The sequence below is a fragment of the Rattus norvegicus genome, chromosome 17 (assembly GCF_036323735.1).
Source record: "Rattus norvegicus strain BN/NHsdMcwi chromosome 17, GRCr8, whole genome shotgun sequence".
NCBI classification, from domain to species: domain Eukaryota; kingdom Metazoa; phylum Chordata; class Mammalia; order Rodentia; family Muridae; genus Rattus; species Rattus norvegicus.
In genome coordinates, this window is record NC_086035.1 from 57,339,960 (window position 1) to 57,358,723 (window position 18,764).

Here is an 18,764-nt window from a genome sequence, read left to right on the forward strand (position 1 = left end):
TTCTATCTTGAGCGCTCTGGGGAGCTCTCTTCCCAGGGTGGTGTCAGGGGGAATGTCTGAAAGCTGTTGGCACAAGCAGGCGCTTAGGGCCTTCTTAAAGCCAGGGAGTATTCAGGGTGGTTGTGGAAAGGAAGGGATGGTGGAGTTGTCAGAGCAGACGCAGACAGCCACCATGTACACCTGTCCATCCTGCATCCCCTTCCACCTCATGTTATTTTTTGTTGTTGTGACAAAATACCAGAGAAAACAAGGTCAGGAAGATTTCCTTTGACTCAGGATTTCAGGGGTCCACAGTCACTTGGTGTTACATGCTTATGCACTCGGAGGTAGCGAGGAGAAATGTCATGATAGAAAAGCATGGCTGAGGAAAGCTGCTCACCCCACAGCAGCCAGGAAGCAGAAAGAGGAGAGAAGGGTGGCACAGGAACAAGGTTTGCTCCTGCGGACCCAATTTCTGTACCAGACTCCACCTCCTAATTACCCATTCAGTGTGAACGCCATGGATTAACCCATTGATGTGAGTGTCTTGGTGAGGAATAGTGCTACCAGCTAAGAACAGCCCCAGGATATGAGCCTCTTTGGAGGACACTTCATGGTTGAGCTGTAACAGCTACGGCTGAAGCTGCATCGGTTCTCAGGCTAACAGAGTTGGAAGTGTGCCTAACTGTTTCCTCAAATGGTAGGAGTGAATTCTAAAGTACTTCCCTGCTGACGATTTCCAGCCAAGACCAGGCAACATAACAGCCTATCATTTCATCTGCCACTGAGAAGTTTGGGTCCTCTACATATGGCTACTGGGAGTTTAAAGGAAGGCCAAACCCTTCTGCACTGGGTGTCAGCAGAGAGTGCAGCTAAGGCTGAGGAGGGCTAAACCCTGCCCTTGCTCTACCTGCTTCCGGGGAGGATTCATTCTGCTTCAGTTGCCTGAGGCTACTGCATCCTTGTGCAAGGACCCCCCCTCCCCCAACCTGGTACTTCCCACCACCTCACACAGGGTCTGTTCATCCTCTAGGAAGAGCCAAGCTGTGGCAATGTGTCAGTGAAGTGTAGAGTCCTGAAGGGGGGCCCGTGGTAGACATCCGGGGAGAAACACACACACACACACACACACACACACACACACACACAATGGCAGGTCACCAGCTGATCCAGCTGACCAGACAACTTCTACACATTGCCTGCTGACGAGGCCCAGGCTGGCCCGAGCCCGAGCCTTTGGGAAAGTTGAACATCTGAAGATACTGGGCCATCAGTGGGCACTTAACCTTCTCCTGTGACCCAAGTCACTAAATGGTCCAATTTAAGTGGACTAAGAATTTCCAAGGTTGTGCCTTTCTTGCCCTGTTCAGCAGTTACTGTGAGTCAGCACAAGGCTCTGCAGTGGTCTTTCATGCTTGTGTAGCATAGGGGCGAGTTCTCACCGCCCTGTGCTGTGGATGTGACTGAGGCACAGGAGCCTGGGATGACGCCTACATTACAAAGATTAGTAGCAGTTTATGATAGTTTCCAGACATACGAATCCGTTCTAACGTCATCCACAAGGGACTCCCAGAGACCCATGGCATCGAATGTCCAGAACATTTTACCCAGCTCTGAGAGACAGTGAGAGAATGCAAGGCGGGGATGTGCTGGACACTGCTTCTGTCAGTTGATATTGCATCCATTCTGGGTTCCCCAAATCACAGTCTTACCATAGATGTCAGGCTGGCCTTGAACTCATGATCCTTCCGCCTCCACCTCCTGTGTGCTGAGACCACAACTCTGCGCCACCAAATTTGGCTTTGGGGATTTCTTCTTAATCTTAGTAGTGAAGCAGAGACACTGAGGAGAGTGCCTGTTCATTACTACATGTGAGGACACTGGGCTGTTACCTTTCTTTCTCAATCTGTCCTCAGGGATGAGCAATGTGAGACCAGTGGCTGGTCCCCAGTCTAGCAGGGACATCAGATCTGTAACATGCTCATAGGAGCAGACTTTTTCCAGTGACTTTTGATCTCATCCTTGGGTATATCTGTGGCCTGAGGTGTGAATCACCTTGACAGCCTGCTTCTGACGGAGCAGAGCCGAGCACGTGTGTGGAGCCGTGCATTTACTTTTTAAAAGCATGGCGTCTGCATGGGGAGACGTCTCAGTCAGTTAAGTGCTTATGGCAGCAGCACAGTGACCTGAGTTTAGATCCCAGCACTCATGTAAAAAGAAGTGTTTAGCAACACATGCTTAGGATCCCAGAGCTGGGGAGGCTGAGACAGGAGGATCCCCAAAGTTCACTGGACTGTCAGTCTAGCCTCATCAGTGAACTCCAAGCTAAGGGAATTTGTCTCAAAACTAAGGTGCAGAGTGAGTGGAGACCTGATGTTCACCTCTGATTTTCACACATGCACACACACGCAAACATTATATACATATATAATATATACATGTACACATACACATACGCATATATACATACATATAGACACACACATATAGACATACACATACATACACATGCACACACACATATAGGTATCCATGTTTCACATCCACAGATCCATTCAACCACAGATACTGACTTAGTTGAACTCAACATGTACAGCTCTTCTAGGTTTTAGGTGTTCTAAGTCATCTTGAGATAAATTAAAGTTCATGAAGCTATGAGAGGATTTTGAAAATGTTGACCCAGAAGGGTCTGATCCTAAAAGAGGGATAGAGACAGTGAGCTGGGGTCCGGGGAGGTGTTCATTCAGAGGCCAACATCAGGATGATGGCTCATGACTGCTGAATGATGTTGGGTACAGGTGCTGACACAAGAGTTTAGAGCACTTTGAACAACCTGGCTATGAGGGATGTGCTGATGACAGGGACCTAGCCCCTGCTGTCACTCTCAGGGACAGTCAAGTCCAGGTGTCAACGTGACCAGATGAAGAATATTAACCTGGGTGGGTACTCTGTGTCCACAAAGCGCCTGCAGAGGAGGAAAGGGTATCAGCATTGGATGAGAGGCTCTGGGGAGGGAATGTGGAAAGAAACAGACCACGGTATATTCCTCTGTCTCCTAAGCAGCAGGGACACTGGCTTTATGCTGTCCTCTTCCCAAGCTGGCTGCAGATGCCGGCAGACCTGTCTCTCTGTGACCCTCTTCAGATTGTTCTAATGGCTGCAAACATTCCTCCTTTGCTGCTATTTGGAAGATGCACTTTGAGTCCTCCCCTTTCCGTCATGTCTGGGTGCATGACTCCATCCTTTTACTTCACCTCTGTGCTATTTCATCTCCTGTCACAACAGCATCAGCACCAGAAGGTCCAAGGCACTGGACAATTTTCAAAGCTTATCTCCTCCATCTCTGTCCAAAGATCTGTGATGCTGGGGGACACAGGCTGTCTCCTTTCTTAGGAAAGGAAGGCAGGGATGTTTGGTGACTGGACAGTATCACACAGTCATAAAGCTGTGGGTCCAGGAGCAGCCGACAGGCTCCAGCCTTGGTACTGTCCCACAGTAGGGCATGGAAGCGGGCTGGGAAGTTAATACATGTTAAACTAGACGGAGCAGCGGCAGGCAGGGTGTAACAACTCACGGCCCATTCGCAGCACTCATGGTTTTGTCTCTTTTCAATTTCTATCAGTGCTGGGCATTGAACCTGAGCCTCCCACATGCCAAGCGAGCGCTCCCCACTGAGCCACCTACCCTGGTCCCATCCACAGCTTACACTTTAACACCTCACACATCCAGTCATGCTTGGAGAAAAGGCACTGAGATCTTAATACAAGCAGGGATGCATCTGTGGCATTGAGAACATGCGCAACGTTTACGGCAAATTTACAGGTCTACCTAACCTTACACCGTCCCGGAAAACTCCTGCTCTGTGCTGTGCTCCGGCCTCAGCAGTTGGTATCAATGCATCACACTGGGACTTGATTGACAGCTACAGAATTTCTCCCCCCACCCCCACACACAAAAGAACAGGTACGGAATTCAATGTAAACTGATCAATGAGTTGTGATTACTCTGAAATTTTATTTTTGGGATCCTGTGTCACAAAATGACGTGTGTAATGTTTACAATGGGTATGAGAAATTGAGATGTTTTTATCTCTACTGAGAATAAAACTGTAGATAAGGTTCCAAGCCGGCATCAAAAGAGCAGAGCAAACTTTTCTGTATATAAACTGTACATAAAACAAGGCACTATACACTTCCGGGGGGGACATTAAGGTAGAAAGGTTGATTCAGATAGATTCTTCAGAGTCACACCGGGAAGTAGTACAAAGTCTTTGCTCGCTTTAGCACCGGAAGCAGAACTCGGCACAAGCCAGACCTAAGGCTGAGGAGGCAGTCCTGAGCCTGGGAGAGACTGGTGGCAGGCCTAGGTCAACAGAAGTGACACAGCCCTACACTTGGTAATGTCCTTTTGACACCAAAGGGAACAGTTGCAAGTGAATGAATACATAGCTTGTTAAATACATAGTTGCTTTATATGGTGTTTATATAAATATATATATATATATTTAGAATTCACAAACTATCAAAATAACACTTTATAAAGAAAATTGCTTTAAAAAAGGCAACGCTGAGCTGGAAGAGGAGGGTAGGGCTGCAGCGGCCACTGAGGCAGCACTCGGCTGAGGGGAACGGAAGAGACGCTTTCTTTTCAGTTCACCTGAACTGTGGAAAAGAACGCTCCGAAGAGTACTCCTGGACATTTACAGAATGCTCAACTCCGGGACAAGCCATAGAGCGAATAAGGTCAGGTTTTGAAAAACTCTGAGTCAAAAATACTTTCTTCTCTGACAGAAAAAAACACCAGTCCAAATATATATCTCCATCCACTTTCTGGTCTAGTGGCAGTGACCTCTCTGTGGCTGTCATCTCACCCTCAGAACAGGCCTTTCGCTTTCTTCAGGTTCATTTGCTTCCAGGTGGGCAGTGCGTTGAATTCATCTCTGGTCATGTCGAGTGCAAACTGGAAGAGATTCGAGAGATGCCCAGTGAGTGACTGACTGAAAGGATGCTCTCCCACTGTGTCATCCCACTCGAGGGTCACTCACCTCGAAGTCTTCATCTGTAAGATAAATCTCAAGCTTTAGAGGGTCTACCCCCTCTGGGAGTGGCCTGGCAAGTAGATCTGCCAGAGGATAGATGGTTTTACACAGCTTGGCTAAGACGTCTTCCACCAGGGTGATCTGGTTGGAAACTTCAGTGTCCTGGAGACAAAGCATAGAACATTTGAGCAGACGAGTGCTATCTATGGATTGCATGCAGACTCCCAGCTATGCCCCATCTATGCACAGCCCGGGGAGGTCTGAGTAAGGCATCAGGCCACTGTGCAGTGGGGGGCCTAGATGTCCAGGAATTACCTTCTAGTCTTCATAGCCTTTCTCCCTGCAGCAGGTTTCAAATCAAACCTCTTTCTGAACTGCTTCCAAAAGAGTGAAAGGACGAATGCATGCATGAATGTTTAGGGACTCAGACTCCATGAATGAACAACAGAGAAAGATTATTGGGCCTAAAATCAAACCATTAGATGCTTGCACATAGTGGAATTTGTTTGAATATATTTTAAAATTATCACATTCAAAAGAAATCATGCCCTCTCCCCTTCCCCTAGGATTCATTTCTTAGTCCACATGAGACATAAAGAAAGTAAGGGTAAGGGTTTAGCTAAGGAGGGGAGTAAATGCCTAAAATGCAAAAGGCCCTGGGATACACACACACACACACACACACACACACACACACACACACACACACACACACCACAGAAGGGGGAGAGATATTCTGGGGAAGCTATCTTGATCTCTTATACTTGGGTCTGGGAAATGCTGCCTCCTCTGGGTTCTTGGATGGTGCATGAGTTCAAGCTCAGGTTCAAGCTATGGGGCCGAATCTCAGGGAGAAGTGGGTGAGGAGCTGAGCCTGCACCCGTGAATCACCCCTCACTTGGCGACTCAGAGATTGGAGGCAAGTGTTTTATGTGTTTTAAGTGTTTTATGCCTCAGCTCTGACACGGGTAAAAATGGAGACAATAGTAAGATGAACCCTACTGCACTGTCCTGGTAATGAAATGAAAAGGTGCTGTGGCCTTGCCAAGGCAGTACGCAGTGAGCCGTCACTGTTATACACCGTCCCCCCAAGTCCCTGCCACGCCCGATGAGCTACAGGAAGTGCAGGGATCCTGGGACAACCTCTGTCTTGACCTTAGACTGAATAAGGCAGCTGCAATGCCCATAGTCCTTGGAGCCCCGGGCTCACCATTTCTGTGATTTCGGCAATGTCTTCTCTGTGTTCCCAGCTGGGAAACATGTTAGTGAACGTCAGGGGCTCTAGCCCAGCATGGATAAGGTAAGACTTGGGGGGTGGCCTTTTGAGATTCTTTCCTGTGGGGACACAGAATGCGCATGTCAGTGGAGTCTGTCCTGCTTTTTCTCAGGCTCCTCCCATTTTTCTTCCATGTTTAAATGTGCATCATAACAACGCATGGGTGCTGTTTATCTGAAAGGTGACTCATGTTTATACGATGCAGATGCACTGATGTAAACCCCCCTCCAATCTGGCAAAGCGTTTATGAACCTCTGGGGGGACAGAGAGCTGTCTAGAAACTCCCACCAGGGACGTCTGCTTCCCTTTCATTCCCCTGGAGGAGCTTCAAGAGCACGTGACGGGCAACGGCAGCACCTTTCAGATGCCTGAGCATTTGGTGGGATTTGAAAGATGCCACAAAGAGCTCTCCATGGCAAGAACCAACCGTACACACTCCAGGGCATTAAGGGAGCCAGTAAACTATCGGCATGCAGTCAGGACATTAGTCACTGGTACCCGCTTACATTAGTTACTGGTACGCGCTTTCTGTAAAAGGCCGGATTCCATGTAGATGTTAATTAAGAAACTATGTTTTGGTTGTTTTGTTGTTATCATTGGATACAATACCAAAAAAAAAAAAAAGAGGCTGGTATTGGCGTTTAGCCAGTTTGGGCACATTTCCCTTCTCTAATGCTGGCACTGCCTGAAGAGAGAACTGTGCCATGAAGGTCACTTAGCCACTTACCCCCATGTTCAGAGTGGTGTCAGTGCAGGTGGTTCCACAATATACTATGTGGGTGGCCCTGCTGTTTGAAAGGGAAAGACGGACTTTCCTTTGTTCTGGTGGCAGAATGTACTGATCTTAAGATCGACAAGCCTCCAGCGGTTTAAGGGGAGTGCTGGAGCCTTGTCATGGCTGCGGGAGACTCAGAAGGAACATGGCTAGGTCTGTGGTGGCCTTCCACCCCTCACCTCGGCAGTACTGCAGGACTGTCTCCATGGCGCTCTTCCGGTCTGAGGCCCAGCGAATGCGAGCAGAGCCGGTTATCTTGTTTTCGGTGGGCCACCAGCCTTGCCAGAGGTACACCTCGTGATGGTTGTCAACAAGGAAGAGAGCTGTTAGGTAAGAGCAGAACGGGACCATCAGGGATTCCTTCACAGAGCCCTGCTGCTCTACCGGCTGTGCTCACATCCCTCTCCCTTGGTTCAGAGTGATGGCTTCTCTGCACACTCAGCCCTGAGCTTAAACTCTGACGGTCCCAAGCAGCATGTGGAAGGTGACCCAAGCCTCTTTGCAGACCTCCCTTTCCCAGATCATCCACAGATTGCTGGTGGCCTTTTCAAATGCTCAGGGCTCTGATGTTAGCTACCTCTGGTCTCCAAAGAGCTCACATTTGGTTTGCCCTCAACCCCCATGATGCTCTGAGGAGTGACAGTTCTTTGACAAGGACGTGAACTTTGAACAGAATCCTCCTGGCTCTACCTCCTTGTCTTTAAGCCTCCACCTGACTCTTGTTTTGTGTGGCAAATGCTTTCCAACTTGTCATCTCAGTGGCCCCAAGGACCCTCTTGATGTGCATTTTGGGATTGCTTTAAAAGCCAGTGGTTGTTGCTGATCCATCCAGAGCCCAGGAATGCAAGGACAGGGAGTAGCTTTCTCTTTTAGATACTCGTGGCTGCTGCCCATAGTGTGCCCATAGTGTTATGTATGCATCAGACAAGATCTGAGCTAGTGGTAGGGAAACTACTGTAAAATAAGGCTCCAGGCTTTGGCCAACTATGAGCTCATAGGCTTGATTGGCAGGAAGGTGGGAGGGCCTACAGAGCTCATTTCCTTTGCATAGGTTTGAGTATTAAGGTGTGACTTGGTGAGAACACTACTGATCTTGGAATTGGGAAACCAGGTCTGCAGTCTTAGCTCTGCTGAGGGCTTGCCCAAGTTCTTCCTTGGCCACTTGCTTTTCCAGAATCCTTTGTAGCTGGAGTGACCACATGACATCTTCTGGCCAATGGGATAAAGCTGAAACGTTTACTGGAGCTAGAGGGATGTAAGAAACTCCCCCTTTCCTGTTTCCTCAGTTTTGAATACAAACATGAGAGCTGGAGCTGGAGCAAGGGCGGCTCACAAGGGACCATGAAGCAGAACGTTGGAGAGGAAGGCTGGGAGAATGGTAAGGATGCCACGTGGCACTGTCAACTGCTCTTTGATGTAGGAAGTAACTGAGTTCAGTTCCTGATACAAAACTACGCGGCTGATTTTCTTGTTTTCTTTTGCGGTGGGTGGATAAAAGGAGATGCCCTAAGCAAGCCTGCTAGTATAGTTGGCAAATAGGAATTGTTTACAAAGAGAAGGAAAGGCTTCCCGGAAGGTGCTACGCGACCACGCCCTCTGCAGGGCTTACCTGGCTGCGGCGCGCTGTACAGATCCTCCTGCAGGAAAGGCATGGAGCTGACGGCAGAGGGCGCTCGCGCGGGGTACACGAACTCTGTCGCTGAGAAGTCTCCTGAGGAGCTGCTGAGGATGAACAGGCGGGGCGCGAAGTTAAAACTTCCAGGATCTTCCAAAGAAAAGAGAACAAAGCTAAGGAAACCATATGGACCAACTTCCAGATGGACTGAAGGTAAAACATATACCAACTCAAAGAACTGGAGGGAAATCAGCAGGATTTGGTTTATATAGCCTCTTTCTGGGAAGTCTGTTTCAGTTATTTTTGCAGTGTTGGGTATCAGACACAGGCTTCGGGCATGCTAGGCAAGCACTCTACCAATGAGCAGTGACTAAACCTCTGCGTGCATGTGTGCGTGCATGTAGATATGTACACACCAGACAGGCAGGCAGGCAGGCAGGCAGACAGACAGACAGACAGACAGACAGACACACACACACACACACACACACACACACACACACACACACACACACACACACACACACATGGTAAGCATAAAAGATCAATCCAACACGCTGAGCTACCAATTCAAACAGAAACCAGGATACTGTGCTTGGTTTATGAGTGTGGGGAAATGTTCCCTTTTGAGAATTTCTGCTAGGAAAGAAAGTTGACCCAATGTTCCAAGGGACACTGGTTGATAGAAAAGTCTCACGTCTAGAAATTCACCTTAATTAAGGACAAATCATTAATCTTGAGGGATGCCAACCACACCATTGAACAATAGAGCAACATTGGCCGTTGCTCCCCAGCTGTGGAGGAAGGGTAAGCAGAGTGGACTACATTACAATGTACTAGTGTCACTAACATCTCAGTGGCAGCAAGGGGGCACTGAGGGTTACATGACAGTCACCCTGATAGCCTTTTTATTGGGAAGTGAGTGGAAAGCACCAGAACACATGGGTTCTGTCTGTCTCTGCCACATGTGAGTTGTTGAACTCACATCTGAAATGATTAACGGAGGAAAGCTTGTTTTACGTTTTTATGATTACCCTTGGCTTTATTCACTGTGTGCTATGCACAGCATATGCTCAATAAATCTTTACAGATGTGTGCTCAGGAGGTGGGGTGTATGTGGTACACATGAATGTGTGAATGCTGCACGAGGAGCCGGAGCTCCCCACTTAGACTGGAGATAAAGTCCCAGGAACGCTCCTTCCCCTTTCCCTAGATTCTAGGATTTCAAGGGTGCACCGCTGTACCGGCATGCATGTGCTCTGGGGATTCGACTTGGGTCGTCACGCTTCCATGGCAAGCCCTTTGCTGGAGGAACCATGTCCAAACCTCAATAAATGTCTCGTGAGCAAACCCATGAGTGAGCCGAGAGGACGGACACTGAGGACTGTGGTGTTAAGTTACCTTGAAGCATGCAGTCATAGGCCTTCCTGTCCCTCCTTCCCAGAGCGTCCCAGAATCCCAGGGGCTCGGATCCTTCGTCACACTCATGGATTGTCACGTTGCTGCTGCTGTGCAGGCCTGCTTCCAGGGGACATCTATGTGAGGAGACATGGTGGAGGTTTATAGAAGGTGGGGGGTGTTTGCAGGACAGTTATTCCAGACCAAATCCCCGGATGACTTCACACTCTAACTAAAGAAAGCAGTTCTCACTGGTGAACAAAAACATATTCTGAAAAAGTTCTCTCAGTGTTTGTGCTGGAGGAAAAGGGGCCAGTTTGCTTCAGGGAAGAACACAGAGCTATACACGTCATGAAGGCAACACACACCTTTATATCTAACACAGCGTTTCTCCTTACTGTCCTCTGCCACTAGAACATGAACTGCACGGGGAGGAGGAGGACAGATGAGTTTGCTCACTGCCCGCTCTCTGGTTCCTTCTTTGGCACCAAGTGGTTGTTCATAAATGTTTACCAAATGAATACGTGAATGACTTCATCACCGGTTTGCTTCGTTCTTAACGGCCCAAGCGAAAAGCCTTTTGGAGCATGAATGCTATTAGACCCCTCATACAGCATCTTTTAAACTCTGCCCACCATCACTGTCCACTGCCTGCCTGCTAGAAGGTCACTTGTCTGCCTTCTCTTTGCCCTTATGGCCCAGCACTATCTTCAGGGGAGTGAGAGGGAACCCCATTGTTTCATTTCAGTGCCCAAAGAATAGGCTGACGCAAGTTGCCCTTTGCTGGTACACGATGGAATACTCCATTTTTAGGAAGGAACCCAGCTGGTCTCAAAGAATTGAGGCTGCCCATGCTGTTGGTAAGACACAGCGGCAGCCCCACCCCCTCCAGCCTTGCCCATCAGGAAGCCCCCAGGAGAAAAACCCAGCAGTGTGGTCCCCAGTGCTGCTGGCCTGGGGTCTGAGAACTCAATGCCAGCTGCTGACCTGCAGCCATGGCTCCCTGCTTCCAACACACTCTGACTCCTACAGGACACCTGCCTGGGCCTCTCTAACAGCAGAGGCTGCAAGCAGAACGCTCAGAAGCACTTATGGAAAGAAGCCACAGTGTGACTATGCTTGTTGGAGATGTCTGCCTCGCTGTTGCTGTCTTTTTATTTTCCCAGATGAAATTTCACTATAGAACCCAGGCTGTCCCTAAACTCTTGGACTAGCCTGTCCTTCATCCCTCAGCCTTCTAGGAAGCTGGGGCTGCAAGGATCCACCACAGTGCCTGCCTCAGTGATGCTTTTACAGAGGCATGCGTGTCCTCAGAAAGCTGGAAAAGTCTGCAAGTTGGAGGCTTCAATGGAGATGCATATCCTCTGGATGTACGTCAGTCCTGGCTGTAGGTCCAAAGATCCCTGGAGTCACTTTAAACAGATGGGGCATCCCTTGTTGGGAGACTGCCTCTGCCTGTCTGCATCCCTCTGGGAACCCCCTTGGTGCAGACCAACACTCACTCTTCCTTGATTTTATTTGCCGCAGTCCTTCCAACCTCCTTCGTATGGCCTTGGGCTTTGCATCCGTGCCACAGGTAAATGAGGGCCTTGTTTATGTTCAGAACAACCATGGATGTCCTGGACCTCAGGCTGCTGCAGTGACAGGCCACTTCTAGCAAGTTCCCTTCCATGGGCACCTCTCCTCGAACACAATACAGTCTCCATTCACCTGCGGGGACAGCAGTGGACAGAGCTATGAAGGAGCGAGCACAGGAGGAGGGGACCTTTGGGCTCCCCGTCTGCTGTCAAAGACACTCCTTGTAGGGACTGCAGGGCCTGAGGCTGAAGATGTGCAGCACATGGACAGCAGCGTGTGCTCTGCCGTTATACACAGGTGGCCAAAAGTTCACATGGCAGGAAAAAAAATCTTTCTAAGTTTACATTAAATAACTAAACCTCTAAAGAGAAGAATACTGAGGATTTAGTGGTGGGTGCTGGCCCATGAAAAGGTTATGATAGAAAATACACCAGTTTTTAATTTTCGTCAACAGTGTAGATAGTTACTGAGAGTTTATTTCAAGGCCTCCCACACAAAAGGGCAGATCAGGAAAGAAGTGGCACACAGGGTGGGAGTCCCCACGATGCTCTGTCAGGCCAGCCCCAGGCAGCTTTCAGTGGGAAAGACACAACTACATGAGGTCAGACTTGCTTTAAGGTTTTCAATTATATATAAATGTAATTATAAGATACATTTCAATTATATATAGATATATACTTTAAAATTAATAAATAGGAGAGTGCACACATGAGTGCAGTGCTCGTGGTTGCCAGAAAGGGGCGTCAGATCCTCCTGGAACTGGAGGTAGATGTGGTTGTGAACTGCCTGGCTGCTGTGGGTCCTCTGTAAGCCCAGCGTGCATTCTTGACTGCCTGAGTCGTCTCTCCAGGCCCTAGGCTTAGCAGAAAGCCCTCCTTCCAAAGCACCTCCAGGGAGAAGAGACACACAACGGACTTGTGGCATCACAAGTCACTTACTTTGCACATTTTCTTCTTCCTCTTCCCTCCGTCCGGAGTGTACCACCATACCCCCCTGGAAACACTGAAGGAAGCAGGGTGGCTCCTTTCCCTGCAGGACCTGGACCTTCAAATATAAACACGGAAAACACAGGTCAGATGAAGGGGCTGTCAAAGGTATTACTTCCCTGTTTCAGGGAATCTGGGCACCACCAACGGGATACACAGAGCATCACCCCTGCCTTCGGAAGCTAGGCAGGATTAAACGTGGGTTTCTTTCAAAGCATTCAAGGATGTGCTGCCCGTAATATGGTGACATGGAGGTAGGAATGCTTTGCTCTGGAACCTCCTGCACCTTCTTTCACTGATCACTGCTTTTCTGTTATGGAATATTCTCCAGAGACACTAACTTTGGCATGTTCGTGGTATTTTATGTACGGCTATGATGTGACAGATTTAAATGTGTTTAATGTGTTTAACAAGGTCCACCTCTCAGATGAGTTGCTGACTTAGTGAATCTGGGGAGATGCCCCTGCTGTAGCATCTGTGGTGGGTTAGGTCTTAAACGCCTCTCAGGGAAGATGTCCTCTAGGTGCAGCTTCCCCAGGCTGTGTGCTAAGAGGCCGAGGTACCCATGAGGTGGGTGGGGCCTCGTGGGGGAGCCCTTAGGGAGAATGTCCTTGAAGGGGGTTAATGGAGACCCTTGCCTTCTTTTCCTTTTTGGAAATGAGCCAAGTGGTCTCTCTCTTGAGATGCATTTCTGCCATGACATGCTGCCTCCCTATGAGCCTACAACCAACATGGCTAACCATATACCAGAGGACAAAAGAAACATTTCTGCGTTTAAGTAGATCACCTGAGGTGTTTATCACAGTGACAGGAACCAACATCGTATTGTATCCTCACGTGGGGTGACATGGCTCTCCCTGACTACCTTGTTTTTCTCTCATCAGGTGATAGCGGCCCCACTTGCTCTCCCTTTGGCAGACTCCACCCTGTACAGAAGGGATGTTAATCGAGCACATTGGGGCAACCAACAAGGTAGAAGCATTCTGAACCAGAAGCTAAGTTACTAAGTGCGGGCCTGCTCGGCACGGGCAAGCGCTGTTCCTTGGCAGCACAGGGCACGTGGCACTCTGTGATGGTGTTACGTGTCTATGATGATTTTTCCATGTGTTGGATTGAAATAAGAAATGCTCAGAGTAGAATGATTAGCCCCAAACTCCAGGTGTGCTTTGAATTCAGAGTTAAAACATGTTCACTTATGGCTTCTATAAAAACAGGCAGCAGTGCCATTGTTGCAGTGTTCTATCTAAAATGTCTGTAGCGCAAAATATCCATTTGTCTTAAAACGATTTTTAGGGCACATAATTAGTTCTGAGGACGGCAGACAGCTGAATGAGCTCGGCTCTATTTCTAGAAAGCATTTCTCTGCTCCCCTCCCTCACGCTCCTGCCAACTAGTCATTCATCCAGGACGGTAAAAATACTCGCCTACGGTGTCATGTGTCCCAGAGCTCTAGAGCCAGCTCTCAGTCAGTGGCACTGATGGATGTGACATAGAGCACAGATCATCCAAATATTAAAAACACTTCGTGGGCCATGCCAGGGAGGCAGCCTAACAGGACTGTGCTGCTTAGTACACACAATGCCCTGAATGTGATCCCCAGTGCCGATGCCCCAGTAAAACAGTTTATGAAGTCTTTATGCCCCTGGATTTGGGTAGCAGTGAGTGCCAGGCACAATGGAGGTTCTGAGGTCAGAGCTCACTGGGAACAACACTGTAAACCACTAAACAAATGGCAGTGTGGTTCTGAGGGAGGGAGGGGCTTGCCTGAAGCTGAAGGCAACAGCTAAGCAGAAACTCAATTGGTTGTAAGGTTCTCAGGCCCAAACTGTCCTCCAGCATGGCTGCTTCCAGCCAAGGGAAGAGGTTTGGCCACTTTTGGGCCTGCTCCCTTTGGAAAGGGAGGGAGGCATGTTTTTGTTTTGTTCTAGGAGGAGATCCTTCATAGCACAGGCCCTTGCCCTCCCTGGGTTCAGCACCTGAAGGCTCACTGTAGAGGGGAAGGGGGAGGTGGGGGGGCAGGGTCTAGGTCAGCAAGGCTCACTGCAGAGGGGGAGGGGGAGGGGGGCAGGGTCTAGGTCAGCAAGGCTCACTGCAGAGGGGGAGGGGAGTGGGGGGGCAGGGTCTAGGTCAGCAAGGCTCACTGCAGGGGGGGAGTGGGGGGGCAGGGTCTAGGTCAGCAAGGCTCACTGCAGAGGGGGAGGGGGAGGGGGGGCAGGGTCTAGGTCAGCAAGGCTCACTGCAGAGGGGGAGGGGAGTGGGGGGCAGGGTCTAGGTCTGCAAGGCTCACTGCAGAGGGGGAGGGGAGTGGGGGGGCAGGGTCTAGGTCTGCAAGGCTCACTGCAGAGGGGGAGGGGAGTGGGGGGGCAGGGTCTAGGTCTGCAATGGCTCCACAGTGCTTACCTGGGCCCCCCTCTCTTCATCCAGTTCCACTGTCATGAGAGCTGACGTTCCCTTCTCACTCACGGTCGAGTGCCGGCCTTGCCAGAAGAAATAGACACACTTCTCTTTGCCAGCCACTCTCACCGGATGTTCCCCCTTTTGTCGGCTTCCCACTGCAGACACAATGGTAGAGGGTGAGGGGCAGCAGATAAATGGCTGGGCCTCTTCCCCAGAATGTGTGATGGAGCCAAAGTGGGGTGCCATCTTCTTCTCAGCTGACTGATGGCTCCTCTAGGAACCCCAAGATAAATCACATCATGTCAGGCAGAGGCACATTCCCTCTGACCCCCAGTGTGTGACCAGGAGCAGGACCAGGCTCACACACACACACTTTCCTACACTCCACTTGTCAGAAGCAGCTGAGGAAGGGATGATGTCGGCAGCAGCTGGAGGAGCTTCAAGAGTGAAGGAAGCAACATGGACCATTATAAAAGAATGGTGGAGTCTGACCCTCCCCTCTTGACGGTTCAGCCATGAGGCACGAGCGTGTTACACTACCTCATGTTCTCTGCCCTGATGTGCTCTGTAGCCACAGGCTCCGTCCAAGCAGTACAGGTGCTAGCTATAGATTAGAACCTCCAAGACGGAGAGCGAAAATAAACCTTTCTCTTTGAAAAGCAATTGTCTTGGGGCTCTTATTATACTAACAGAAAAATAACTTACAAAGGGTCAACGATGGGAGAATCTAGTCCAGGTTACAAAAACTATTTAAAAATTAATGCTGAAGTTGGGAGTGTATTCCCAGGGCTAGTGTGTGTTGGGAAACAGGCAGATCCTTGGAAGCTCATTGGCCAGCAATGTAGGTGAATCTGTGAGCTCCAGGTTTACTGAGGAACCTTGTCTCAAACCTCAGGAGAGGGACTGAGGACTACATAGCCTCACAAACATGTGTATGCTCACTGGCACATTCACATATACATATATGTTCTCCAAATATGCAAATGTATAGATATATACACAATATAGATAAATTAAGGAAACCTTAATGGTAACCAGGGTTCTTTTCAGTGACTGTACATATCTGTAGTTTAGGCTGCCAGGGACTGAAGAAGGATGACCTTGAGTAGATTAGACTGGGCTATCTAGCAAGACCCTGTCTCAAAATAACAAAGCCAGGCTGGTGGTGGCTCCCCTGGATCTGGGTTCCCTCAATCCAATACTGTGGATAAAATTACCATTGTTTTGAGATCTGAAGGTGAGAACGGAACCGGGGTTCCTCAGTAACCCTCTTAAGTTATTAAGAGCTCAGGACATCTTTATCTAGTTTGGGCCCTTTGCTTAGCAAAATGCTTCCATGTATTTAAAGTGAGCGATTCTGTTTATTTCTCAAACCCTTGCCTAAGCCTGGACTTCAATGCCAACTACTGTGGATCTGAAAGGGCCATGTTTGCATAGTTTTGAGTGTAACTATGAGCCATCTGTGAATTATTACAGACATCCGCAGCTAAGATTGGATCAGAAGCCCGTGTTCAATGTAACGGCAAGCCATCCTGTTATCCAGGTTACTGGTGAAAACTGCACTTAAAATCACGACAGTTCATACAGGCTTTGGACTAAGCCCTCTAAACCACTGTGTAAATATAATAAACATGTCAATGGGCACTTTTCAGCCCAGCATTCTAAACCAAACATCACTCTATGTGCCTAAAATACACCCCATTTCCTAAAGCATTTTGACTAATGTCCTTAACTGTTTCCTCAGGACACCCAAACTTAGTTCTACACAGAATAACTTACTTTCAATTTGGTTTTTTGTAATGTAAAAGTTATTAGTAAGTACACCATTACAACTCGGATCCCTAAAGTGTTGATAACTCACGCCATCAAAGAACTTCCAAGAATAAGCCTTTTCTGGGCTGTGGAGATAGTGCAGTTGAAGGATCCAAGTTCCATCCCTAGAACCCATGCCAAGTGGGGAAAAAAAGCCATGCATGGTCATGTGCAGTGTTGGGGAGACGGAGACAAACGGCCCCTTGAAGCTTGCTGGCCAGCCACTCCGCCCACTTGTGAGCCCCAGGCCAGCAAGGGACCCTGTATGGAAAGCAAAGATGGCAGATTGTGCCGAGGGCAGCAGATGAGGCTGCCATCTGGCCCCCACATGTATGTGTCCCGGGTATGCATACGCACGCATGTGCACAAAAGAGCAGTGATGTTGCTACTAGAGCTTCTGTGTAGCAGACACAGACACGAGAGATGAGGACTGCTCCCGATCAAGTCTCGCACCAGAATCCAACTTTCTGACCATCTCCAAAGTGACCTGCCTCTGCCTCTGGGGGCTCCACCCATGGAGTTTATGACCCCCATGACCCTTCCAGGGCATAGACCATGCTGCACCCTACAAATGGTCACTGGGCAGGACACTGACCTAAGCAGGCTGGTGGAGTTGTCATTTTGCTGGCAGAATGATATTGGAGTTATTGGTAACATGCTGCCATGCCCGGGGAAGTCAGGCAGTATGGGGAGGGATTACCAGCCCCACTGCTTCCTCGAGGGATGAGGATGGGGGGAGTTCCAGTCTATGCAGGCTGTGGACACCTCAGATCCCTGGCAGTATAAACTCACTTCATTCCCTCCCTCACGATTACATTGGTCTCCTGACTTAGAAGCCAGGCATGAAAATGACTAAATATATTATCCTATCTCTTTGTCTCTATTACTAAGTTTGCAGTTTCCTATCCACATTTTGGATGTGCTGGTCCACTCCTCTTGGGAATCCTCTTTACTTTGGGCAATTACAAGTCATTTCAAACCGTTCAGGGATTCTGCTGTGTCTGGTGAAAATTTCTGTGGGGGAGCTTCCCAGCAACTACAATGAAGGCAGGTGCCAGGCACCATGCAAACACATCAAACACTCGAAGCAGCATGCGCAGGGCCAGCCAGATGCTCTCTGGGTCAGGCACTGCCTTTGTAAGAAGGAACAAAACTGAAGCTATTTTGAATATGGATCAAATAAAGTTGAAGTTCCCAAGCCTCCCTGGGTAACTGACATCCTGGTCAACAAGTAAGACAGAAATGCTAGGCCAAGTCCTTCCCGCTACAGTTGAACAACCCAACCAATGGGACAGGGTAGGTGTACCACAAAGACATGTCTCTAAGCAAGTCCCCTATCCCTAAACCTTGATTGGTGGGAAAATGTGACTCTAACTTGGCACCAATGTTTTTGGTTTTCAAGCTTAAAAGCTCAGTGCCATTCTGGCTCTCGGCTGTGGTGGTGGAGGTGGTAGTGGTGGTGGTGGAGGTGGTGGTGGTGGTGGTGGCGGCGGTGGTGGTGGCTGTGGTGGTGGTGGTGGTGGTGGCTGTGGAGATGGTGGTGGTGGTGGTGGTGGTAGTGGTGGTGGCTGTGGTGGTGGTGGTGGTGGTGGAGGTGGAGGTGGCGGTGGCGGTGGCGGAGGCGGAGGTGGTGGTGGTGGTGGTGGTGATGGTGGTGATGGTGGTGGTGGTGGTGGTGGTGGTGGTGGTGGTGATGGTGGTGGTGGTGGTGTCTCACAGTTCAGCTCCCCAGTTTATTCTGTAGCGGTTTGATTACAATACTTTTCTTTCATCATCTCTATTGACACGGTATGCAGACGCTGTAAGGCCTTTCCCACACTTGAGAGAAGGCCAGGCAGGGCTCAGAGAGGTTGAGCAGCTTTACCCAGCATGCCTAGCCGTTACACAAGGTTCTGAGCTTCCTACTCCAG

General features: G+C 49.2%; 1 protein-coding gene across 21 annotated transcripts in view; it reads right to left on the reverse strand.

Moving 5' to 3' along the window:
• Nucleotides 1-3,950: 3,950 nt before the first annotated feature.
• Svil (supervillin) overlaps nucleotides 3,951-18,764 on the reverse strand; it is a 195,599-nt gene continuing 180,785 nt past the window's right edge. For 20 of the 21 annotated variants that reach the window (XM_006254030.5, XM_063276626.1, XM_006254031.5 and 17 more), the window contains 9 exons: nucleotides 15,046-15,197; nucleotides 12,598-12,703; nucleotides 11,584-11,791; nucleotides 10,085-10,218; nucleotides 8,678-8,833; nucleotides 7,248-7,391; nucleotides 6,228-6,352; nucleotides 5,024-5,179; nucleotides 3,974-4,938 (listed from right to left, as the gene is read on the reverse strand). In XM_006254030.5, the coding sequence (XP_006254092.1) occupies nucleotides 4,852-4,938; nucleotides 5,024-5,179; nucleotides 6,228-6,352; nucleotides 7,248-7,391; nucleotides 8,678-8,833; nucleotides 10,085-10,218; nucleotides 11,584-11,791; nucleotides 12,598-12,703; nucleotides 15,046-15,197 (1,268 nt within the window). In that variant the 3' untranslated portion in view covers nucleotides 3,974-4,851. Of the gene's footprint in view, nucleotides 4,939-5,023; nucleotides 5,180-6,227; nucleotides 6,353-7,247; nucleotides 7,392-8,677; nucleotides 8,834-10,084; nucleotides 10,219-11,583; nucleotides 11,792-12,597; nucleotides 12,704-15,045; nucleotides 15,198-18,764 lie in introns of all 21 variants that reach the window. The other variant, NM_001108416.3, reaches the window with a different exon arrangement.